The 26778-nt window shown below is 46.1% G+C and overlaps 1 protein-coding gene across 1 annotated transcript; it reads right to left on the bottom strand.

The window, feature by feature from the left end:
- Positions 1–990: 990 nt before the first annotated feature.
- LOC130489551 (zinc finger protein 501-like) lies at positions 991–22189 on the bottom strand. Its single transcript, XM_056863344.1, has 4 exons — positions 22169–22189; positions 20390–20519; positions 13724–13840; positions 991–2177 (listed from the first exon to the last, which is right to left on the bottom strand). The coding sequence occupies exons 1-4, from the start codon at positions 22181–22183 to the stop codon at positions 1012–1014; spliced, it is 1428 nt and encodes a 475-aa protein (XP_056719322.1). The 5' UTR covers positions 22184–22189; the 3' UTR covers positions 991–1011.
- Between the last annotated feature and the right edge of the window lie 4589 nt (positions 22190–26778).

Here is a 26778-nt window from a genome sequence, read left to right as displayed (position 1 = left end):
TTGGCCCACCTCATCTCCTTTCCACTAGAGATGCCGGGGATCCCACCTGGGTCCTTCCGAATGCCAAGCAGATGCTCTACCACTGAGCCGTGGCCCCTCCCAAATGGAATTCCATAAGCTGACTTGGCAACATGGTTCTTGCGTAAGAACAGAGCTGGCCCTACCATGAAGCAAGGTGACAGATTTTGGGTGCCACTTCAGTGGCGTACGGAGCGGGCTGACATCATGTTGGAACAGCACCATAGTGGAAGAAAAAAGAGGGGAATAAGACCCAACCTAAAAACAGAAGCTATATACACATACACACACACATATATATGTATGTATAAATACTGTAAATATAATTTATTGGAATATTTTTAAAACATTAAAATAGCACAATGGCATTTCCTAAGGTTGACATCTGTAAGGTTACACCTTGCACATGTCAACCTTAGAAAATGCCATTGTGCTATTTTAATGTTTTTAAAATATTTTTAACACACATATATATATTTTTTCCTTTTACCCAACCTCGGGTACCCAGGAACAGCACCATCCCCATTCAAGGGGATGGGGCCATGGCTCAGAGGTAGAGCATCTGCTTGGCATACAGAAAGTCCCAGGTTCAATCCCCAGTAGAAAGGACCAGGCAGTAGGTGATGTGAAAGACCGCAGCCTGAGACCCTGGAGAACCGCTGCTACTCAGAGTAGACAATACTGACTATGATGAACCAAGGGTCTGAGTCAGTAAAAGGCAGCTTTGTGTGTTCAAGAAATCCATCAGGTACAGGTGGTAGGCTGGTAAGAACTGTACAGGGGGAGACAAAACCCTAACCTTTTTTTCTTGGGTGAGTAGCCATGTCTGAGAACCCCAATAAGGGAGCCTGACCCCATATTCCAGAAGAAAGCTGTCCAAAACATTTATTAGAAGTCCCTCTAGTTCCAATGGAACTAGTGTTCAAGGAAGTATACAAACTTGTATCCCCTCTTGCGTCAGTGGTGGGATTTTTGCAACCACGTTGCAGTTCTTCAGTTTTCCCCTAAGTGGATCTTCTGATGTCTGATAAGGTGCGAACTGGCACTGAAGTTCCGTCCGCACTCTGAACACTTATACGGTTTCTCCCCTGTGTGAATCCGCTGGTGTCTTATCAGGTGAGAACTCATCCGGAAGTTTTTGCCGCAGCTCAGGCAGACATAGGGTTTCTCACCTGTGTGAGTTCTCTCGTGAGCGAGGAGATCCGAGCTCTTGCTGAACATTTTGCCGCACCAACATTTGTAGGGTTTCTCGCCCGTGTGCGTTCTCTCGTGCGCAATCAGGGTGGATTTCTGACTGAAGCTCTTCCCGCACTCCAAGCACTTGAATGGCTTTTCGCCAGTGTGCGTTCTCATGTGCGTGACAAGGTTTGAGCTGGCGCAGAACCTTTTGTCGCAATAGGAGCATTTGAACGGCTTCTCCCCTGTGTGGATTCTCTGGTGCCTGATGAGCAGGGTGCTGGAAGTGAACCCTCTACCACATTCAGGACACTTATATGGATTTTCCCCAGTATGGTTCCTTGTATGTGTAATGTAGTGCGATTTCTGTATGAAACCTTTCCCGCATTCTGAGCACTTATATGGTTTCGCCCCTGTGTGGATTCTCTGATGCCGGGTAAAATCTGAACTCAGGCTGAAGCTTTTCCCGCACTCCCAGCATTTATATGGCTTCTCCCCTGTGTGGGTCCTCTGATGCGCGACAAGGTGGGAATTTTGATTGAACCCTTTCCCGCACGTCACGCATTTGTAGGGCTTCTCTCCGGTATGGATTCTCTGATGCCGGATAATGTCCGAGCTCACGCTGAAGCTTTTCCCGCACTCGGAACATTTGTAGGGCTTGTCCTGTTTCTTTGGTATTCTCCGGCTGATCACAAAGTCCGACCTCCAGCTAAGGTCTTTGCTGTTCTTGGTCCGCTTTTCTCGAATCTCTGTTGTGGGGATTCTCTGTTGGCCGGCGGATTCACTGAGGTCCTCCAAGCCTCCCCAGCAAGGAGCAGAATTTACCACCCCCTCTAATGATTGGCCTTCAAAGAACATCTCTGGTCTCTGTTGAAGATTAAAAATGGTGGCATCCTCCACACAACACCTGGAAGCGCTCTCATAATCTTGGAGATGGTCCAGTTCCTCGGAATGGTCTGTGGGGAAATCTTGCGCCTCATCGCCTGGCAGAATAGAAGAAACAATTATGTTTGAAGTAAGTCTGCTTTGCCCTGACCTAGAAGGTGAAGGCTAGCCTGATCTCATCAAATCTCAGAAGCTAAGCAGGGTTGGGCCTGGTTAGTATTTGGATGGGAGTCCAGGGTTGCTACACAGAGACAGCCAGAGGCAGCCAATGACAAACCACCTCTGGAGAGCCAGCATGGTGTAGTGGTTAAGAGCAGTAGTTTGAAGCGGTGGAGTCTGATCTGGAGAACTGGGTTTGATTCCCCACTCCTCTACATGAGTGACGGAGGCTAATCTGGTGAACTGGATTTGTTTCCCCACTCCTACACATGAAGGCAGCTGGGTGACCTTGGGCTAATCACACTCTCTCAGCCCCACCCACCTCACAGGGTGTCTGCAGTGGGGAAGGGAAAGGAAGGTGATTGTAAGCCAGTTTGATTCTCTCTTAAGTGGTAGAGAAAGTCGGCATATAAAAACCAACTCCTCCTCCTCCTCCTCCTCTTTTGACTGTCTCTTGTCTTGAAAGCCCCGTGATGGGGGTCACCGTGAGTCGGCTGTAACTTGATGGCATTTTCCTCTAGAACTTTTTCTTTTCTCTTGTGTTCTCTGGACTGATTCTAACATATTGAAAGAGCTCCTAATAGAAGCCTTCCAGGGCTGCACCAGTTCAAACTACAGATGGAGGTTTTCCCCAGTAATCCTCCCCTACCCAAACTCTGCATATAGAAATCTAGCATGTCTGGGAAAAGAATTTTGGCCAAGTCTTCTCCCAAATATTTGACTATTTAAAACACTTGTATCCCTCCTTTCTGCCTAATTAGTACCCTCAAGGCAGCAAACAGTTAAAAACACATTAAATGCAACTGTAAAAACAGTACATACAGATATTAACCCAGCAATTAAAAACAAACAAGAATGAGGGTTACTAATGTAATGCCAGATGAAACAGAAAAACTCTTCACCTGCTGACAAAAGACAGTGATAAGAGGGAATAGACAAATCTCCCTGAGGTAGGCCTCCCATTTTCCCATCTGAAGTGGGGAATTGTCAACCACCAATCCCAATTTCCTGCCCCTGAGGAATTGAGGAGCAGAAGAAAAAAGGGCCTCCAGAAACTGATGTTCTAGAAATTCCCCCTAATCTTTATGGTAAGGACCACAAAGATTAGGTGAGGAAGTCTAGATTGTCACCTGGAAGTGGCCTAACATCCTCCCACAAAGTCCACCCTCTCCAGGCACCATCCCCAAAATCTCCCAGCATTTTCTGAGGTGGTATTAGGAACCCTGCCCTAGCATTCAACAGTTTTGCCATGACCAAGAAGGCTCTTGGTATGGCAGCTCTCCATGTACAGGAAAGTATTCAAGTATATTTTTCTCTTGAGATTTGGTCCACTTGTCCTGATTTATAAATCTAGCAAGTTCGCTTATCCTACACAGAATCTATACATCAATTAACAAAGCAAAGACTTCTGTAAAGTGCTAGAGGATGGATTGCGTTTTTTTCAGAAAGAGCTCATTTGCTGTTTCCACGACATATAAAATGTCTATGCAGGGGAGGGGCTGTAGCTCAGAGCACCTGCTTGGCAAGCAGAAGGTCCCAGGTTCAATCCCCGGCATCTCCAGTTAAAGGGACTAGGCAAGTAGGTGATGTGAAAGACCTCTGCCTGAGACCCTGGAGAGCCACTGCTTGTCTGAGCAGACAATACTGACTTTGATGGACCAAGGATCTGATTCATATAAGGCAGCGTGATGTGATGTTACTTTCCTGCAACTGACAGGCTAGCTGGAGGGGAAGGTTAGGAGGACAGACACCTGCATTAAAGTCCTTACTTGGCCACTGAGGGTCAGTTTGGCATAGCGATTAGACTGTTAGACTAGGACATCTAGGTTTGAATTCTTGCTCTTCCATGGGAACCTGCTGGGTGACCTTGAACCAGTCACACACTCTCAGCCTAGCCTACCTCACAGGGCTGTTGTTTGGATAGTGTGTGGGGGGGTGAAGATTGTGTTAAGCCGCTTTAGGTGAGTGCAGACAGATGAACATTTAGGCTGTAAGCGGAAGTGCAAATAGGTCCATGCTAGATGGAATGACAGGTTGTAGTGGAATAACTTACGTAGGGTGATTGAGCTACCTGAGTGGTGGACCAGCTCGGGGTAGTTCGATTAAGGTTTAGCAGCAGCTTGGTGACCTTCGCTGGGCTAATGACTGAGGAGGGGCTGTGGCTCAGTGGTGGAGCATCTGCTTGGCATGCAGAAGGTCCCAGGTTCAATCCCCGGCATCTCCAGTTAAAGGGACTAGGCGAGTAGGTGATGTGAAAGACCTCCACCTGAGACCCTGGAGAGCTTAGGGGAGGGGCTGTGGCTCAGTTTGTAGAGCATCTGCTTGGCATGCAGAAGGTCCCAGGTTCAATCCCCGGAATCTCCAGTTAAAGGGACTAGGAGAGTATGTGATGTGAATAGACATCAAATAGCCTGAGAGCCTGGAGAGCCACTGCTGGTCTGAGCAGACAATACTGACCTTGATGGACCGAGGGCCTGATTCAGTATAAGGCAGCTTCGTGTGTTCAACTGCATTGGGAGGAGGCAAGGTTGCCAATCTCATAGGTGAGGCCTGGAGATCTCCAGGAATTACACCTCCAGACTACGAACATCAGTTCCCATGGAGAAAACAGCAATGTTGGAAAGTAGATCCCATGGCATTCATACACTGCTGAGGTCCCTCCCCAAATCCCTCCCCCTCCCCAAATCCGGCCCCTCACCAGATTCTACCCCCAGATCTCCAGGAATTTCCCAGCCTGGAGTTATGAGAGGGCTCTGAGAGTTATTGTCTGGCAAACCTGAGTCAATTATTCATGGCCCTGGGTGTGAGGGAGCTCTGGAGGCTTGCCAAAAGGACTTTAATCCCTTTTATTTGTTTAATTTTATTGGACAAAATTGATACCCCCACCTTTCTGCCCTCACAAGGGCCACCAAGGCAAACAAATAAAAACATCCATAATAAACCCACGTTCTCAAAACCATTAAAACCGAAAAGAGACACCTCCTTAAAACAATTAAAACCTGAGCTTCAAAAACATAAAAACAACAATTAAAACATCCTACCGAGGGCATTACAGCAGTTAGGCTACTTAGATTGGCAGTGGCTCTCAGGGTCTCAGGTGGAGGTTTTTTACATCACCTCCAGACAGAGAAGGCAGTGAGAACTCAGGCCTGGCTCAGGAAAAAGACCAGACACAGTGACGCGTTGCTCTATCTCTGGGACAGAATAGAGAACCCTATTTGTTAGGCCTGTCTCTGGGGATGACCTGACCTTGTGCCATTTAGTCTGACTCTTGGGAAAGGGCAGGCTGGGTGTGGCTTTGTGAGAGTTTGTGTGAGAGGATCCAGCCTAGTAGCTAATCAGTAAAACTGTGTCTGAAAGAGTTAAAATAAATTCTCTCTAAAGCCATAGCTGATTTACATTTATGTGCCTCAGCCAGGGTTCTCCTTTGTGTGCCTGGAGACCTGTGCTGCTCATCTATTCCTTGAGACTAACCTGTACATAAATAGATCTTTTAACTGGAGATGCTGGGGATTGAACCTGACACTTTCTGCATGCAAAGCAAATACTCCACTGCTGCTGAGCCAGGGCTCCAGGCCTCTGGCAGGCAAATCTGAGGATCTTGTGGGGGGGAGGTTGAGCAAATATAGGGGTCCCCATATGTAACAGGACACAGAGATCAGTAGGTGACCGTGGGCCAGTAACCCTCTTTCTGCCTAGCCTGCCTCACAGGGGAAGAATTATATCCACTTCCTAAGCTTCCTGGACAATGGGTGAAGCCAAAATAGAGAGAGAGACTGCACATTCCTAGTGCAAAACAAACACACACACAAGCCGGTTAGATACGGCACCCACGTTCTCCTGTGAAATAGTTTTGTGGGAGACGCATGAATGTGGTGAAGAGAAGGTAAAACCGCCCCACGGTTCATCTTCCCCAAGCTCACTTCAGTTGTCAAAGGTTGGCCTGCAGGAGAGATAACAGGAAAAGACTGTCCCACTCTTACCCCACACACACTTTACACATGAATGGGGGAAACCCAGTCATAAATATGTACATACATTCAGGGCGGTGTACCCGGCTCACGCTTCTCCGTTTTATTCTCATAAGAACCCTGCCAAGCAGGCTAGGCTTGAGAGAAGACGGCTGGGCCCAAAGTTAGTCTAAAGGCAAATGGGGATTCAAACTTGGGTCTCCATTCCCAACCCCATGTTCTGTCACACAAGGAAAAAACAACTTTCCTCCCTACCGGATCCTGCCTACTTTGGCCCAGTGCGTAAGGCTTTCGTTCCCACGTGTACCTCTTTGAGGATGGACTGAGCAGAACTGGGAATCCGTATCCGACTCAGCGGCATTCTCACAATACTCCTGCATGGCTTCTTTCCATGGGGATCTGTGTCTGGGGAGCCGCTTTGAAAGGTGCTTTGCGTGCAGCCTGAGTGACTGTGATCAGGCTCCTAAAAAACCAAACGTGGTTGTATTAATCTCACATTAATAGGTGCAACAGAGCAACAAGTGATTATTAGGTTGCTACAGATAAAAGCCGTCTCCTCTGACTCGACCGAACTTAACACACACATGCACAGGGTTTTCAAGGCAAGACAGGAACAGCGTGGGTTACCATTGCCTACTTCTGCATAGCAAACCCTGGACTGGCTTGGACCACCATCCAAGCACTAACCAAGGATAACCCTGCTTAGCTTCCAAGATCTGGCTAAGCCTGGACCAGACAGGTCAGGACAAATATCCATTGCTTGTAAAAAAAAGTATCAAGATACATTGGTTCTCGTAGGTTATCCGGACTGTGTAACCGTGGTCTTGGTATATTCTTTCCTGACGTTTCACCAGCAGCTGTGGCAGGCATCTTCAGAGGAGTAACACTGAAGGACAGTGTCTCTCAGTGTCAAGTGTGTAGGAAGAGTAATATATAGTAAAAAAGGGGTTGGGTTTGATATGAATCATTGTCCTGCAAAAAGTAACAAAGGTAATGTGCAAATCATTGTCCTGTAAGTATCAAGATAATGTGCTAATGAGGGTGTGGTATGTTAATATGGAACCATTGTATCCTGAAGTGATCTGTTAATGTGTGAAATCCAAAGCTAATCTGCATGGCTATTGTTGACTGTATCAAGATACCTTTGTGTGTGTGTGTGTGTGTGTGTGTCTTAAGTGCCGTCAAGTCGTTTCCGACTCATGGCGACCCTATAAATGGAAGTCCTCCAAAATGTCCTATCTTTGACAGCCTTGCTCAGATCTTGCAAATTGAAGGCTGTGGCTTCCTTTATTGAGTCAATCCATCTCTTGTTGGGTCTTCCTCTTTTCCTGCTGCCCTCAACATTTCCTAGCATGACTGTCTTTTCCAGTGACTCTTGTCGTCTCATGACGTGACCAAAATACGATAGCCTCAGTTTAGTCATTTTAGCTTCTAGGGTCAGTTCAGGCTTGATTTGATCTATAACCCACTGATTGGTTTTTTTGGCAGTCCAAGGAATCCGTAACACTCTCCTCCAACACCACATTTCAAAGGAATCTATTTTCTTCCTATCAGCTTTCTTCACTGTCCAGCTTTCACACCCATACATAGTAATAGGGAATACGATGGCCTGAATTAATCTAGTCTTGGTGGCCAGTGACACATCCTTACACTTAAGAATCTTTGCTAGCTCCTTCACGGCTGCCCTTCCCAGTCTCAATCTCCTTCTGATTTCTTGGCTGCAGTCTCCCTTTTGGTTGATGGTAGAGCTTTGTAGAAGCTGATAGGAAGAAAATAGATTCCTTTGAAATGAGCTGTTGGAGGAGAGTGTTACGGATACCCTGGACTGCCAAAAAAACAAATCAGTGGGTTATAGATCAAATCAAGCCTGAACTGACCCTAGAAGCTAAAATGACTAAACTGAGGCTGTCGTATTTTGGTCACATCATGAAACGACAAGAGTCACTGGAAAAGACAGTCATGCTAGGAAAAGTGGAGGGCAGCAGGAAAAGAGGAAGACCCAACAAGAGATGGATGGACTCAATAAAGGAAGCCACAGCCTTCAATTTGCAGGATCTGAGCAAGGCTGTCAAAGACAGGACATTTTGGAGGACTTCCATTCATAGGGTCGCCATGAGTCGGAAGCGACTTGACGGCACTTCACACACACACACACACACAGAACTTTGTAGAGCCTGCATATTTGGTGATGAATACTATCATTTCCTCTATTTTTTAAAAAAAAGACAGGTGCAAAGAAGCAAGCTAGGTTTGCAGGTACTGAGTTTTGAGGGATGCATTCGGGTACGTAAAAACGTTGTCTCTGAAATCAAAGCAAAAACTCTTGGACCCCCCCCCACAAAAAAAAATCCACCCACATCTCCAGCCTCCTCCATTTGCTGCTGGAAGTTGCACAGCGAAGACGCCACCCTTCCAGGTCTCCAATGCTTGCCAGGCTGTCATGTCACAGCAAGCCAACCACCGGACCCTGCCAGGGGTGAGCTCACCCAAAGCAACGATCTCCCTCTGGCGCGCTCCCCTCACCTCTCCTTCCAGATGTGCAGCCAAACATGGATTTTTTGCGTCCTTCCCAGCTCCAGCTGCAACACCTGCAGCAGCTGCTGCTGCTGCTGCTTCTCCTAGGGGAACCCAGCGTGCAGCTCCGCCCAATGGCACAACAGGAAGGGACATCATGATTTGCATAGCTCCACCCCTCCACCGCTCAGGCGGACGTCTCCGGCCTCTCTAGGAGTTGAGCTTTGTCAGTTTAACCCTTTAAGGTGACGCGGGGCGCCTGTGACGTTTCCCTACACTCCAGATCTTTGTGCCTGCGGGTTAAGGGCCGTCAAGTCGCTTCCGACTCAAGGCGACCCTATGAATGAAAGTCCTCCAAAGTGTCCTGTCTTTGACAGCCTTGCTCAGATCCTGCAAACTGAAGGCTGTGGCTTCCTTGATTGAGTCCATCCAGCTCTTGTTGGGTCTTCCTCTTTTCCTGCTGCCCTCCACTTTTCCTAGCATGATTGTCTTTTCCAGTGACTCTTGCCTTCTCATCATGCGAGCAAAACTCGGCTCAAACCCATTTTTAAGAAAGGGGCACAGCGCCTCTTTGCTGGCGTAGCCCGCTCAAATGGGCCACCTCCACAATGCTGGTTTTGAAAGAAAGAAAGAAAGAAAGAAAGAAAGAAAGAAAGAAAGAAAGAAAGAAAGAAAGAAAGAAAGAAAGAAAGAAAGAAAGAAAGAAAGAAAGAAAGAGAAAAAAGCAGAGAAAGGCTGGTTCATGCTTCTCCTGCGTTTTATTTATTTATTTTTATTTAAAACATTTCTAAGCCGCCTTTCTGCCTTTGAGGAACCCACGGTGGTTGCAATGTAAATAACAATAAAATACATAAAAAAACATGGGTTACAATCAGTCATTTACAACTGCCTGTAGTTTGGTCCTCGTGCCTGCCCATTCCTTATCTAAGGTTTACTTTCTCACTCCTCACATTTGGGTTGCCAACCTCAAGGGAGAGGTACTAAAAAAAAATGACAGGATTGCCCACTGGAAACAATAGGAGAGGCTGGGCAACCCGCTGAAGGTAATGGGAGCCAGGAACGCCAGTTGACTGGCATGGACTCCATTGAAATACTTTACAACAGAAAAGGAGTTATAAAGAAAATGCGGAATGGATTTTCCATTAAGGTTTCTAGGCCCAGATAGACTACTCTAGAATGATAATCCCAGAGACTAGCAGAAGCATTCTGGGACTGTCCCAGGGGCTGTCATTCCACTCTGGGGTTTATCATTTCAGTCCCAGAACATTTCTATTATTCCCAGAGGCCATCATTCCACTCTGCAACTTATCATTTCAGTCCTAGAGCAAATTTATATTGCTAGGGACTGCCATTCTATTACCAGAAAGCTTCTGCTACACCCAGGGGTGGTCATTCCACTATGGGGCCTGTCATTAGGGTTGCCAGGTCCCTCTTCGGCACCGGTGGGAGGTTTTTGGGGCAGAGCCTGAGGAGGGTGGGGTTTGGAGAGGGGCAGGACTTCAATGCCATGAACTCCAATTGCCAAAGCAGCCATTTTCTCCAGGTGAGCTGATCTCTGTCAGCTACAGATCACTTGTAATAGCAGATCTCCAGCCACCACCTGGAGGTTAAACAAAAAACGGGCACTTCTGTGTAATTAGTAATTAGCTAAACCAAAACACACCACAGACCAGCAAAAAGTATCTTAAATCAACTCTATTCTGTGTAACACTGCGTAGATCCTACTATATCCATAAAGTACATTCCAACATAAAAACGCATCACTCAGATGTCTATGTCAAATTAAAGAACCCATAAAATAATCCTTGCACAATATATTGCAATGGTATGGTTGTGCAGGACAAGGGTTCAAATGTCCATATTCTCTGTTCTTTTGTAGGAGAGAGTGCTTCAAATCTTGGAAGACGATCCCTCTTGAGAAAGCCTCGTTTCCAATCTCTTCATCAGTTCCGTATTACAGAATTCTCCTTACCATATAATAACCAAAAATACATCAAAATTGTATCAATACAGAAACAATAATTATAATACGGTAGCAATAAAGTACAATACTCATATATCTTACCACTTCTGGTTATTTCTCTTAATATTCAGTCTTTATATTACAGACTTACCTTATTGCATTAGTTCCTCGTTGGGCTATGTTATAGCATAAGGTAGGTACTAAACTAATCCTACTACATTTTCCTACTGCCTTCAACTTTTCCTAGCATTGCTGTCTTTTCCAGTGACTTTTGTCTTCTCATAATGTGACCAAAGAACATTAGCCATAGTTTAGTCATTTTAACTTCTAGGAACAGTTCAGGCTTGATCTAGGACCTTGAGTGTGGTATAGTGGTTAAGAGTGACAGACTCTAGTCTGGAGAACTGGGTTTGATGCCTTGCTCCTCCACATGAGTGACAGACACTAATCCGGAGAACATGATTGCATTCCCCACTCCTGCACATGAACCCTGCTAGGAGTCCTTGGCTAGTCACAGTTTTCAGCTCTCTCTCAGCCCCACCTACCTCACAAAGTGTCTATTGTAGAGGGTGGGAAGAGAAGGTGATTGTAAGCCACTCTGAGACTTCTTGTTGTTGAGAAAAGTGGGGGCATAAAAACCAACTCTTCTTCTCAGCAGTCTAAAGTATCCATAAAGCTCTCCTCCAACACATTTCAAAGCAATCTACTTTCTTCCTGTCAATTTTCTTCATTGTCCATCTTTCACACCCATACAAAGTAATAGGAAATACTGGGGCATGAATTAACTTGATCTTGGTTGCCAGTGACACATTCTTATACTTCAGGATCTTTTCTAGCGCCTTCATGACTGCCCTTCCGAGTTTCAATCTCCTTCTGATTTCTTACTTGCAGTCTGCCTTTTGGTTGACCATAGAGCCAAATAGAAAATCCTGAACAATTTCAGTTTCCTCATTCTCAACTATAATGTTGACTAATTCTGCAGAAGTCATTATTTTGTCTTCTTGCTGTTCAGCTGTAGTCCTGCTTTGCCACTTTCTTCTTCTTACAAAGGGATATTTTAGCCCTAATGGATACAGAAGGGATATTGTAGCCCTAATGGATACAGAAGAAGATAGCTGACACTGGCCATTGGTTTTCCAAGGGGAGGACAGGAATATAAGAACTTCAGGAAAGCCCTGCTTGAACAGGCCAGTGGTCTATCTAGTCCAGCAAACCATCTCACACAGTGACCAAACAGTTCCTCTGGAGGGCCAACAACAAAGGAACAAGGCCAAGGTCTTTCCCTGATCTTGCCTCCTGGCACTAGTATTCAGAGGTTGACTGCCTCTGAAAGTGGAGATTAGTGACCACTGAAATTTAATCCACAATATGACACTGCTTCAGATTATGCTAACTTCTCACTATAAAATTACAGCACTGGTTCATTTTGTAAGAGGTAATATGAGGTATTAATCTGTTCACCTTGATGAACGATCCATTAACATAATAGGATTTTACAGAGAAACATAAGAGAGCTTTAGAGAAACATATGTAGGTTTGGCTTAACACAGCACTACACGTATTTGGTTGAGGAAAACAAGGGAGGGATGGGAAAAAAAGGAAGGAAATGAGCAGAGAGATGGATCTTGTCAAGGACAGCTACTATTAGACTCAATCCCTTCCCACACGCCTAACATGTATACGGTTTCTCCGGTGTGAGCCTTTTGATGTTCAGTTAGGTGGCCATTCTCAGAGAAGCACTTTCCATACTCCAAGCATTCATATAGCTTATCCACTGTGTGAACCTTTTGATGTGCAGTTAGATGGCCATTTTGAGAGAAGCACTTTCCACACTCCAAGCATTCATATGGCTTCTCCCCTGTGTGAACCTTTTGATGTGCAATTAGGTTGCTATTCTGAGAGAAGCACTTGCCACACTCTAAGCATTCATATGGCTTCTCCCTTGTGTGAACCCTTTGATGTGCAGTTAGGTGGCTATTGTGAGAGAAGCACTTGCCACACTCCAAGCATTTATATGGCTTCTCCCCTGTGTGAACCCTTTGATGTGCAGTTAGGGCGCCATTCTGAGAGAAGCACTTCCCACATTCCAAACATTCATATGGCTTCTCCCCTGTGTGGACTGTTTGATGTGTAATTAGTATGCCAACCCGAGAGAAGCACTTTCCACACACTGGGCATTTATATGGCTTCTCCCCTGTGTGAACCTTTTCATGTATAGTTAGGTCATCGTTCCGAGAAAAGCACTTTCCACACTCCAAGCATTTATATGGCTTCTCCCCTGTGTGAACCTTTTGATGTCTAGTTAGGTTGCCATTCTCAGAGAAGCACTTTCCACACTCCAAGCATTTATATGGCTTCTCTCCTGTGTGAACCCTTTGATGTTTACTTAGTTCACCATTTTGAGAGTAGCACTTTCCACACTCCAAGCATTTATATGGCTTTTCCCCTGTGTGAACCTTTTGGTGTCTTATTAGATTACTATTCGCAGAGAAACACTTTCCACATTCCAAGCATTTATATGGTTTCTCCCCTGTGTGAACCTTTTGGTGTCTCATTAGAGTGCCACTTGCAGAGAAACACTTTCCACACACCAAGCATTTATGTAGCTTCTCCCCTGTGTGAATCTTTTGAGGTGCAGCTGGCTGGCCACTCCGAGAGAAGAACTTTCCAAATTCTAAGCATTTATATAGCTTCTGAAGTGCACCTTCTGATGTGCCATTCTGAAAGAAGCACTTTCCACACTCCAAGCATTTATATGGCTTCTCCCCGGAGTTTATCCTTTCATGTGTTTTTAGTTCACTACTCCAGGGGAAGCTATTTCCACATTCCAAGCATTTATACTTTTCATAATATGTTGGAGTGGTAAGACAAGTATTAACATGGAAGTTGCAACTCAACCCATTCTTCTCCATCGAACCCTTAGGCGTTCTCTTTCTTTTCCATTTTTCGTTTTCGGCTGAGACTTCTGGGTTATTTCTGCTCCGACAGCCAGCCAGTTCCTTCCTCTGCGGCTCTTTTACTTCCCATTCCCTTCTACAGTCCTGCTTTGGTAATGCTTGATCCCCAGATTTCGCTTCCACCTTCAGATCTTCATCTTTTCCCAAAACTCTATTTCCTGATTCCTTTTCACTCACCATCTCCCTCACATCTGCAACTGCATAAGAGAGACAGAAATTAAGTAAAAATAAACAAACCGCAAATACTAGTTATCAGGTAAAGTCAGTAGTGAATGGTATTTTTTACATCAAAAGCCGCAGGCATGGACAAACCTTAGCAATCTTTAACCACACACCAGGATGGCTTGGGAAAGTAAAAACAGATGATCAAAGGAAGAGGCGGAGAGCTGCTTTTGAGACCAAATTAAGGTTAGTATTTTTTTTCTTGCGCTTATTCAGGCAATACACAGAAACAGAATAGGGAAAGAAAGGTTTTTTTATAAAAAATCCTGATTATTGAAACAATTTTTGTTTAGACAAAAGGAATGAAAGATGTAAAAATGGCTCAAAAAGTGTCTGGTTATCCTCAACCAGGCCAAGGGCTTTCTCGGCCTTGGCCCCGGCCTTTAAGACCAAGATGTTCCATCAGGCGTATGGTTGAGGGCAGCAACGGATTACATCAAAGCTGGCCACCTTACCTCCCCCTATGTTCTCCCTACCATCTAAGTGGTCGAGCCTGACTGCCTTTTCAGGTTGGCCAAAGTCCTGTTCAAATAAGCGCAGTTGATGTTGTTTTAATCTGGAACTATGGTTTTTTTTAATTATGTACTCAATTGGTTGTTTTATTATGTTTTATGATATTATTGGTGTTAGTCATATATTGTTAGATTCTACTTTTTTAATCAATGTTAATTTCTTGAATGTTTGCTTTGCTGGTCAATGACCGTAATAAATTGATGTTAGTCGCCCTGAGCCCAGCTTCGGCCAGTATAGAGAGCAGGATACAAATCTAAATTTAAAAAACCAAAACAAATCCAGAGATCGGAGACATAGACAGACAAGGTAGATCTTTTTATAAACCTGGAAAATGATCCAGGCTTGAAGGAAAAAAACTCTGGGGAAAAGATACACTCGGGGGGGGGGTTAAAAACACCCCAAAATAATAGAATCAGTGCCTATAACATAAGACACAAATGCCTTCAGTGGCCATTGCAAAGCCACCACACACTATTGTTAGCATTCAAGCCTTGGTTTCTGTCAGCTAGAGGCAGGGGCAGGCAACAGTCAGCTTTGGCCTTTGAGGGAGGATTCCCCTGGGCCAGGCCCAGCACCAATTGAATTCAGGCAACTTGATACCACATGACTTACATGACTCACCCAGGACTCGCTGCTTGCTACAGCAGCCACACTGCAAATGTCAATGTGATGGAATGATTAGAGTTTCGGACAAGGGTCTGCAAGAATCAGATTCAAATTCCCATTCTGCTCTGGACACTTTGGGCCAATCATTCATACATAGTTTGACATCCTCCACAGGGTTGCTGTGAGGATAAAATGCAGGAGTGGAGAATTGTGTAAGCTGCTTTGAACTAGTAATGAGAAGAAAGATGGTGTATAAAGCAAATAAATCCTCAATATTGCTGAACATGGGACACAGCTAGAAGATATTTTGATGGGTGGGTGGGCAGTAGAGAAGGCAAACATGGAAAACTGAGTTTGTGGAGACTGCCAGGAAAAGACAGATAGTGCAGGGAGGGAGATAAAGGGGAAGTCCTTGCAGATTCCCCATTGTGGAATTGGGTCCAGCCAGCACCACACAACTAAGCCCACCCTAGTGGCTGGGCTGGCATATCATAACTGGGCTAGATTTCTCCCAGGTAGAGGCTGCTAGGGGGAGGAAAGGAGAGAAAGCTGAAGCCAGGATGGCAAATAAAGGTAGATTGGCTGGTGGGAGGGAAGGAGAGATCAACAAAAGGAATGGTGAGGAAATGGAGGTTGTCATGAGGAAGGAAAGAGGTATCAGTGTGGGAGAAGGGATCAAGTGGAAAGTGTGTTGTCCCCAAAAGCTGTGCCAACCATTCAAGGAACTGGAAAATCCTGAACCAGGCGACCCCCAGACACCCCCACCCCTTGCCGTGTGATTTCTACATTCAAAGCTATGGTTTTTGGTGGAAGGAATACCTCTAGCAAGTTTCCTAACCTATCAGATCCAGCATGGTGTAGTGGTTGGAGCGTCCGACTAGTATCTAAGAGACAGACCCTATGGGGGGGGGGTGTGTCAGCAGCTGCATTGCACCTTGGCCCTCGGTCCCACAGTTTGTAACTCTTTAGGAGCTTGATTACACCTGTAAGTAATTGTTGTGGAATACAGATATGAACCCAACCAGTAGGCTCTCAATGAAATTAGCTTACCTGCTCTTTTCGGAAGACAGCCAAAGTGCGTCTCCGGGTGAGCTGCTATAGTTTGTGATATTAGCATAATTAATTATGTTATATGATGGTGTATGTCTGATAAAGGTTTTGCACGTTTCACAGGAATGTATATACACTTGGCTCGAATATAATTTGGAAAATCTAGGTTGGAGAATAGCATCACTAGCAACTTGGGAGGGCTGCCAGCTTGGAGGGCTTTAAGAGGGGAGTGGATATATTCATGGAGGAAAAAGGTATTCATGGCTATTAGTTAGAATGGATACTAGTCATGCTGCATACCTATTGTCTCTAGTATCAGAGGAGCATGCCTATTATATTGGGTGCGGTGGAAGTTGGAACACAGGCAGGATGGTGCTGCTGCAGTAGTCTTGTTTGGGGGCTTCCTAGAGGCACCTGGTTGGCCACTGTGTGAACAGACAGCTGGACTTGATGGGCCTTGGTCTGATCCAGCAGGGCCTTTCTTATGTCCTAACTGAATAAGGGACATGAAATAAGGATTTACCGGAACCTTATCTTGCTTGTGCTGTGACGCCCCCTCGTTTCTGGCTCTGCTTCATCTTCAGCATTTCACTCTCATGTTAAGAGTTTTCAGGAGCTATTACAGTGCATTATTTATGAAGTTATACATTGTTTGGGGTATGCTGATGATTGCTTATTCATAGTATGCTTTGTATTGTATCTCTCTTAGAGGGTGATTCTCCTTTAGGACATGAAGATTTGTATTCATTAACAGTGGGCGTATTTGAAAAAACATGTTTATTGAGATAACAATGAATACACACAGCCATAATATTGTGCAACATTTTGGCCATAGTTGCTGCTTATTTTTGATATTCAGTCTGTTTTTGCAGCACAAGGGTTGCTTTGTTTACCTATTGCAATTAAATTAGCATGGCAAGTTCTCCTAGAACTAAATTTGACATCCAAAATAAGAAATGAAGTCAAGGGAGTTTTATTCTATGTGACATCTTTTGTCTGTTTTAATGTCAGCTGTGTGGTTCCTGTTGGCAGCAGAGGATAGGAGTCACAATAATGGGTTTAAATTACGGGCGGAAAGGCTGGATATTAGAGTGGGGGGAATTTTACAGTCAGAGGAGTACAGCAGTGGAATCGGCTGCCTAGGAAGGTAGTGAGGTCCCCCTCGCTGGCAGTCTTTATAAGCAGCGGCTTGACAAAAACTTGTCACAGATGATCTAGGCTGATCCAGCATTGAGCAGCAGGTTGGACTAGATGGCCTGTATGCCTCCTTCCAACTCTATGATTCTAACCTAACTAGAAATTGTCCCTCTCCCCTGATCAGAGCCCTCTTCATCAAAACATTTCTCCTTACCACACGGAAATAATTCACGTTTTCCTTTTCAGGCATCGTAATATCCATATCTGAGGGAGGTCCGTTCTTTTGTCTGTTGCGAATTAAAGTGTATTCTGAAATTCAAGAGGGCCAAAGAAAGATGCCACCGTTCTCTTCTGTGCTCATAATAAAAGGGGAAAGATCCTTACCCAGAGAAGCCACCGTCTCATAATTTTCCTTCATTACTTCCCAGAAGAGTTTTCTTTGAACTGAATCCAGAAGAGTCCATTCCTCCCCTGTGAAGAACACAGCAACCTCCTCAAAGGACACTGGGGATCTCTGAAAGAGGAAAATATGTCCCTGTTCATCATCAATTCCTGTCCTCTAGCATTCAAGCAAGATGAAAAGATCTCATTGGATCTGCAGTTGAATGCAAAGAAAGGAAAATTGCTTGGAAACCAATAGAAAGGAAAATTGCATTCAATTTTTTCAGCTTCTGACTCTTCAGATATATTGAAAATATATTGAAAGTCTCCTAGAAATACAAATTCAGAAAACTGCAAAGAACTGGGCTTCTCTTGGTCGTCCAAGCAAATGTTTAAAAAGATACCCTAGCAATGTCTACTATACTATCTTGCATGTTTAACCCCAGAAACAAATAGAAATTATGTTTCCAGAGAAGGTTTGTGCTTTGAACATTTTTTGTCTGCAGAGGTATTCTGTGTTATTCTAAGGCTTGCTTCCACCTCTCTAAACAGAAACTGACTTAATTAAGGCTATCATGTCTTTTGTTCTATTCTTTCCTAACAAACCAAAAGCCTATTCACCCCATGCCATGTGATCCTTGGGGTTTGGCGGGTGAGAGATGCAGGGCACAAAAGACCCAGCATGAACCTGCAGCCTCAGAGACCTTCCCAGATATCTGTGGATTGTGGAATAGTTGCAGCTTGTACAACACACACCCTTCAACTGCAAGTAAGCCCCTGTATCATATCCACAGATTTTGGATTTCACGTAAAAGCGACGGTGTACAGCAAAAATAAACATCTTGCAGAAAAACTAGTAAGTGTTGTGGGAATATTCATACCCGTAATATTAAAATGAAATCTAGGAGCCTCAAAACTGGAATGAGATTCAGATTGATTGTGGGAATTGTGATGCCAGAAATGATGGGATTCACAGTATCCTGGGCCAGATTATTTCTGGAAAATCCCTGAGCTGCCAGGAATGGAAGCAAAGATTCACTTGCGAGAAGCCAGGAAGGTGGAGGGCAGCATAGACAGGGAGTGTGAATTAGATCCCCTCCGTCACAAAGCTAACCTTCAGACCAGTTGCCCATTCAGGGGTACTTCTTGAGGATGATGCTCATGGGAATCCCATTCCAGAGGAAGCAACAGAAGGTACTTAAAAGACGTCCATTATAGGAGCAAAATATGGCCTAAGGGCTCTTTGGGGTTAGCCTGTGGAGCTTGCTGACAGCAAAACTGTGACTGCAGTGAGCTTTGGGGCCCAGAAAGGACAATGAACCCTGCTGGATCAGACCAGGGGTCCATCTAACTATTCCCAATAAGATAAATCCAGACTGGTTGCCTGGAACCCATTCAAACGAGTAAAAACCCAAGTGACACCCCCCCCCCACAAACACAGATCCTGCCTGAGAAGCGGCTCTCACAATGCCTCCTCTTTCTCTCCCATTCACACAGACTTCGTCTTCTCTTCCCTATTCATGCTGTTAATGAAATCCTAAACTCACCTCTCCTGCAGAGGAGCAAGAGCCAAATTCTTCCTCCAGCCGGGAGAAATGAGAAAGAAGAGAGGCCCCATGGAAGTGCTTATTCCATAAATTTCCTTCTCTGCCTCGTGGAAAAACCACCTCATGAACACCTAGGAAAGGCAGGGTTGACTTCTCTGATGTTCGTACAGCCTTATGGGAAATGTAGTTAACTGTTAACAAGACCCAAACAGAATTTTAAAAATGAAGAATTTGGGAACGTGGAAGATAAGGTTTCTTTCCTTGTTGTTTGATGTGAGGGGCAGCTTCGAATGTATGGCTAAACAGAACTTCAGGTGTTAACTCACATAGGGTAAAGTGGTCTTTCCCCTATTAAAAATGTTGTGATTGCAGCAAGTTTGGAGTTGGTGAGGGGAGTGAGTGGGTGGGGTCATGTCTATAGTAATAATGGGAACTGCCTATCTGACTTTTTGTGGCAGGCACACCTCCTCAGGAAACCAGGCTAGTTACTGGAAACTTGGCCTCTAGCTTTAGGATGATCTTGGGAGGCCAAAGTTCACCTCTTCGGTCTTCCAACCTTCCAGAGAGATTTTCACTGAACTGCAGAGCAGGGATGAGAGAATGCACCCCCCCCCCAAATCCATCTTTTTTTTTTAAATAAATATTTTTATTGGTTTTTAATAGAAAATGGGATACAGAAGGGAAAAGGGGCAGGGGAATAAAATTAAAAAAAAGAAAAGATATATATATATAGAAAGCTGATTAGACCCCAAGGGGTAGTGCCTTGGGAGAGTCTCATGCAGGGGCCTTTCCCAGCCCTGCAGCCCAAAATCTTCCTGTCTGAACCCTTTTTCAAGAGCCATCACTGAACTCCAGACTTTTGAGATGCAGGACAGGAGCTCTGCCACTGAGCGAGGGCCCCTCCTCTGGCCTAGTCAAATCAACAAGGCCATTCCTCCTCTCCTCCCATCAGCCTCAGCTGCTCAAACAAAGGATTGTGGGAAAATCACTCTGCCTCTAAATGGAAAGGCCGAAGAGGAAAACAGGAGCAGCGGGGATGAGCTAGCAGGAACCTAACTGGAGATCATCCATCTCTCCCAATCAGAGCCCCCTTCATCAACACATTTCTCTTCACAGCATGAAATGTTAAATGCTTTCTTTTTCAGACGCTGTAAGATACCCAGCTGTGGGAGCTCCGTCCTTTCCTCTGTGGCAAATGAAAGTGTGCCCTGAAATCAAAGAGGGTCAAAGGAAGATACTACCCCCTTCCTTCTCTCCTGTGTTTATAATAAAAAAGGAAAAGGTACTTACCCAGAGAGGCCACTGTCTCATAATTTTCCTCCGTAACTTCCCAAAAGAGTTTTCTTTGACCTGGATCCAGGAGAGCCCATTCTTCCTCTGTGAAGAACACGGCTACGTCCTCAAAGGACACTGCAGATCTCTGAAAGAAGAAGACATTGACCAGTTGATTATCTATTCCTGCCCCGAGTATTCAACAATTTCAATCAATCGGTCCTTTATTGGCATAAAAAGGCACAATACAAAAGGATATGAAAGGACTGGAGATATTAAAAGGTCCCTTTAAAAAAAAGTTAACGGACAGTTACATCGAATAACATTGTTTGTTGATGCCACCATCTAATTAACAGTTTGGCAGACTTTTAAAACAAACTTTGAAAACTGTGCCACCGTCTCCAATATTTGAGGCGAACTGTTGTTCAATAAATAAAGGTAAAGGTAAAGGTCCCCTGTGCAAGCACCGGGTCATTCCTGACCCATGGGGAGACGTCACATCCCGACGTTATCTAGGCAGACTTTGTTTGCGGGGTGGTTTGCCAGTGCCTTCCCCAGTCATCTTCCATTTACCCCCAGCAAGCTGGGTACTCATTTGACCGACCTCGGAAGGATGGAAGGCTGAGTCAACCTTGAACCGGCTACCTGAAACCGACTTCCGTCGGGATCGAACTCAGGTCGTGAGCAGAGCTTTTGACTGCAGTACTGCAGCTTAACACTCTGCGCCACGGGGCTCCTATTCAATAAATAGGTGACACTAAATGGGACATTCTGCCTATCAATCAACAAGGGGCTGAATAGTTCATTGCGATATTCTGTACAGAAACTCAATGAAATAAGACATGAGCAACTGTTTCAATACAATTGTTGTCACAGGGGGCAAAGCCTGGCAGACAGAGGGATTTCCCAAAATCTGCCTTCAAGTAGTGCAGATAGCAAAATATTAAATCTAGCCAGAGAAATGACTCTACGCTGAGAGGGAAGATCACTCAGGTGAGATAAGTATGGGGTTAATAAGCACCAAAAGGTACCCCTATATTTAATGGGGAACAAGTTTCATTAGGAGCCCTATTTACATCTTGAAATCTTACATCTAAAATTTCATACAATAGAAACGGTTCCAGGCAAAAGTTTACATACTAAATTGGGGCAGAATTATTCTTACATAGAATAACAACATGAAAAATGGGAGCCATAAAATTGGCACTGGCTTCAGAACGGATACGGGAGCTGCAGTGTCAGAAATGAAGGGAATGGAAACAAATTGGTTCAGATGAACAACAGAAAATCTAACGTTTTGCAATGGAAGTGACGGTTCACTCTGGGGAGGCCAGGAAGGGGAGTCTGCATAGGCGGGGAGAGTGAATTAGACCCCCTCCTTTACGCACCTACAGCCCAGCTGCCAGTTCAGAGATCTTAAGGATGATGCTCATTGGGATTATACACAAGAGACAGCAAAAGTATGTACTGGGGAAAAAAAACCATTAGCAAAACATGACCAAACGCCAGTGAACAAAGCCACAGGGGGGCCCAGTAACAGGCCACGACCCTTGGAAGCCGACCAAGGGTCCCTCTAGCTGTTCAAAGAATAAAATAAACTCAGGCTGGTTGCAGAGAGGACGTCCAAGGGGGTGAAAACACAAGACCAAGGCACACACACACACACAAATCCTGCCTGGGGAAGCCTCTCTCTCTGTGTGTGCTCCCTCCCTCCGACCCCCTCTTCCCCTTCCCCTCCGCTTCACACGTGTCTTCTCTCCCCTCCCTTGCCCAAGATCTGCTGCATGAAATCCTCACCTCCCCTGCAGACATGCAAAAGCCAGATCCTCCCTCCAGCCGGGGGGGACCAGAAGGGAGAGAGACCCCGAGGGGCTCCATTGTCCACAAGGGTCCTCCTCCCTCTCTGAGAAGAGCCGCCCCGTCCAACACGTGGGAAAGGCCGGGCTGACCTCAATGGCGCGCGCAAGGGATTCTGGGAAATGTAGTTCCCTGCAACTACCAGACCCAGAGGGAGGAACAGAAGTCTTTGGAAAGAGGGGGCTTCTTGGCTCTTCTGGGGCTGTATGGGGTGGGGGTGGGGAGCTTCCTCTGGCGGCCCCACTGCACCAGGAGAGACCAGCTGGAGAGATGCTGGAAAAGAGACAGAAGGCCATAGGGAAGAAACCCTGTCTGCCCAAATCTTCAGGGTTTGTTTGTTACAGCCCTGTCTTCTCCTGCTGGGAGCCACCCTTTTCCAGGCATGGGCATAGTCTGCCAGCTCCGGATGGGGAAATCCCTAGAGATTTGGGTGTGTGTGTGTGCCTGGGGAGGACAGGGACGTCGATGGGCTAAGTTGCCATAGAGTCCACCCTGAGCAGCTTCCACTTGCTCCAAGGGAACCGATTTCTCTGTCCCCTGGAGATGAGTCGTAATAGGGGAAGATCTCCAGGCCCCACCTGGAGTTTGGCAACTCTATTAAGGGGACTGAAACTTTTTCCCAAGAGAGGGGAGGAAGTGTTTTCGGTGTTTTCTCTTTCTCAGCCTCTCTCTCCTTAGGCCGATGTCTTGGAACAATAAAACCATAAAAATTAAATAAGGCCCCTATCTAAAAACAGCTGCCTCCGACTCTTCTCTGCAGCGTCTAAAAAAAGAGGCACAAGATAGGGACATTGAGGGTCAGAGTCCTCAGAGGGAACAAGAAGGAATTCCCTCTTTCTCTCCCCTTCATGTGAGGAGGCTGAAGTTGGTTCCCAGTTCGTTCCCTATTCCCAGTTCCTTATTCACATTTCCTAGTTCCTGACTGGTTTGAGGACAATTCAAAAGTTCTGCGCCCCAAAATATGGATTGGACCACCACGTATCATACACCCCCACATTCAGGGGACTGTGCCCTTTGAGATGGTGCATGCTGGCTCCTGGTCCAAAGTCCGGTTCTTGTGCCAGCTGGTCCCAAGTGGGGTGCCCCCCCCACCAATATACATGTAGACACCGCACCCCAAAATAATCTTTGGACCACCCCAAACTACGCATCCCCACATTCCTGAGACTGTCCTCTACAAGAAGACATACAGTGGTGCCCGGTCCAAACACCGGTTCTGGCACCACTGGCTTCTCTTTGGGTCCCCCCCAGAAACCTGTATTGCAAAGAAGTTTTGAATAAGGAACTGGAGCTCTGCACCCCAAAATATGGATTGGACCACCACATATCAGACACCCCCACATTCAGGGGACTATGCTCTTCGAGATGGCGCACGCTGGCTCCTGGTCCAAAGTCCAGTTCTTGAGCCAGCGGCTCCCAAGTGGGGTGCCCCCACCACCAATGCATACTGGGTTCTGTTGTGCCAGCGGCTCCCAAGTGAGGTGACCCAGGATAGATGCGCATACAGACACTGGGGCTCAGCTGCACCCCAAAACAATCTTTGGTCCACCCCACGTTATACATCCCCACATTCCAGAGGCTGTCCTCTGCTGGAGGTCAAACAGTGGTGCCTGGTCCAAACCCTGGTTCTGGCACCACTGGCTTATTTTGGGGTCCCCACAAAGAGGCCTGGGTTTCAATGAAGATTTGATTAAGGAACTGGAAGTTATGTGCCGTCAAAACCTCTTTGCAATACAGGTTTCTGGGGGGGGGGAGACTTGGGAGCCGCAGGCTCAAGAGCCGGACTCTGGCAAGAGACTAACAGAGAAGTAGTTTGCCAGTGCCTTCCTCTGCACAGCAACCCTGGACTTCCTTGGTGGTCTCTCATCCAAATACTAACCAGGGCTGACCTTGCTTAGCTTCTGAGATCTGACGAGATCAGGCTAGCCTGGTCCATCTAGGTCAAGGCGTCTAAGAGTTACTTAGATGTAAAAAAAGTTTATGTCAATATTAGTCCACACTTCTTCCCTATTTGGAACTATTTGGCAGCCAGCAGCAGAGGCGGATCATTAAGCTGTCTCCGAGCGTCCAGGACTACAGCAGCAGCCGGGCCAAGATTTAACTGGCTGAGATTATGAAGGTCATTGCTTGGCAGTGGATCAAAGGATGCTGGGCTGTTCTGACTGGCAGAACCATGTGCCTCAAATACACCGGCTGCCCTTAGCCTGACTGCAGCTTACCTGTCTCTACTAGCCCTTTGCCTGAAAGATTATGAATTAACAGTTAACTGGAAGAATTTACTCTTTTTGTGTCACAATGTTTAGCTCAGCTGAGAGGCCAAGAAATCTCCCCTGCTCCTGTCAACGTCCGGGGCAAAGCCAATGGATTCTCTAGACACAATTTCTTTTCTCTTGCTGCCAGCTCAATTCCACATTTCCCACATCAGCAGTTCAGGTGAGTGCCTCTGAAAAGGCACCCACTGGGTTTCTCTATCTTCCAGTTCCACCTGCATCTTCACAGACTGCATGCCTTGTCCTGCATGCCATTGTTTGCATTCAGGAGCTCTGCTTTTATGTACCAGCAGTGGTCCCTTTTGACTGGCGGGTGTCTTTTGATCGCCTCCTCTAGCTCTGAGTTTGGAAGAGAGCTATTTCTCTCCTGATATTTATCTTTCTCCCTTTTCTCCCTTTTAATCCTTTGGACCAGAACCCAGTATGCACCATCTCGAAGGGCACAGCCCCCTGAATGTGGGGGTGTATATGTGGTGGTCCAAACCATATTTTGGGGTGCAGAGCTTTTGAATTGTCCTCAAAAACATTCAGGATCTAGGAAATGTGAATAAGGAACTGGGAATAGGGAACGAACAGGGAATAAGGAACCAACTTCAGCCTCCTCTTCAAGTGAAGGATGGGAGCTGGAGGGAAGAGGAAGGCCTGGCCTCAAAAAACAGGGCAGGAGAGAACATTTCCTTCCCAGAGGAGCAGAGGGAGGGTCAGTGTCATTCCTACTCTTGCTGGGAAACAGGAGAGGCAGAGCCAGCAAATGAGCTCTTCTTTGCGCCCTGAAGGGGTTGTTATTAGGGTTGCAAACCCCCAGGTGGGGCCTGGTCATTCTTACCCTCTTCCCAAGCCCTGCATTCATTGTGTGTTGTGTGTTCAGTGCTGTCGTCACTTCTGAGATGACCAACCAGACCAGGGGTGTCAAAAATATGGCCCATATGCCGGATCCGGCCCCTTGAGCGCTGTTGTCCAACCCGCAAGTTGTCTGGGGTCTGACTCCTGGGAAGAAGGGGGGCTTGCAGCCCAGCACTTAGATCCTCATCCCCTGTTGCCCCCGAGATCAGGGTTGCAGGGGACGCCAATGTAAGTGATGGGATCTGCGGCCCTCAATCTCAGAGGCCTTAGGGGATGCCAATCTAGCTCAGGCGGTGGGCAGATTGCTGCTGCCTGCAGTCTCCGAAGTCCACAGAGACTGCGGGCAGGGGGGATCTGACTCAGATTGACACACACACACACCCCTCACACTGTCTCAGAAGTCAGTGAACTATTAGTAATAAATATTTGTAGGAACCAGATGCCAATTAACCTGTGTCCTTAACCATGCAATTATAGCAAAAATTAGGAGTGCATGCATGCTAACTTGAAACATATTTCTTCCATATGAAGTTAGGGATCGAAACATGCTGAGAAAGCGACAGGATTAATTTATGATTTAAAAATATATAGGTAACCTGCTGTTGGTAAGCTTCAGTACAGATTTTTGTATTCAGATTTATCACAAACACAAAACTGACAGGATCCTATCTTGGCAACTTTTTATAGACGTCAACCAAAACAACTATATGGGGAAACTAATGCACAAAGTAGTGAAGCTGCCAACCATCAACTTCCCATTCATCTGTGAATGGGAAAGAAGCACACTTAGGGTTGCCAATCCCCAGGTGGAGGCTGGAGATCTGCTATTATATCTGATCTCCAGGCGACAGAGATCAGTTCACCGGGGGGGGGGGATGGCCACTTTGAAAGGCGGACTCTATGGCATTATACCCCACTGAAGCCCCTCCTCTCCCCAAACACCATCCTCCTCAGGCTCCAACCCCCAAAATCTCCAGGTAGTTTCCAATCTTAAGCATGCTATTGGCTCCTTCCCCCGGCATCAAAACTGCTATTTATGTCTTCTAGGAAAAACATACAGGCAGTTTCCCCTTGTGGGGCACATTATAATTTGGGGTGATAGCAGGGTGGGTTGGCTATGAAGGCCACTAGGGAAAGTCTCATTGGGTCAATGGCCTGGGGTGGGGCTTGCTGTGGCCCCACTGCCTCAAAATGAAGGGCAGGCAAAATCTGCTGTTGGCATCCTGGGTGACTTGCCGTGTGAGGTGTGCAGAAGTAGGCACCCAGCCTTACCCCAGGGCACCGAAGGACTTCGCCACCCCCAGTCTGCTCTGCATGGGACAGGAGGTGCCCGACACAGGGCAGCAAAAATCTAAAAACATGGCCAAACCTCGCAGGACTAGCTTGGCAGGCTCGCCTGCCTTCCTTTGGGGGGCGGGGCCCTTTCCCTAGGTTGGT

The sequence above is a fragment of the Euleptes europaea genome, chromosome 1, assembly GCF_029931775.1.
Source record: "Euleptes europaea isolate rEulEur1 chromosome 1, rEulEur1.hap1, whole genome shotgun sequence".
NCBI lineage: Eukaryota > Metazoa > Chordata > Lepidosauria > Squamata > Sphaerodactylidae > Euleptes > Euleptes europaea.
This window is presented reverse-complemented; position numbering and strand designations above follow the sequence as displayed.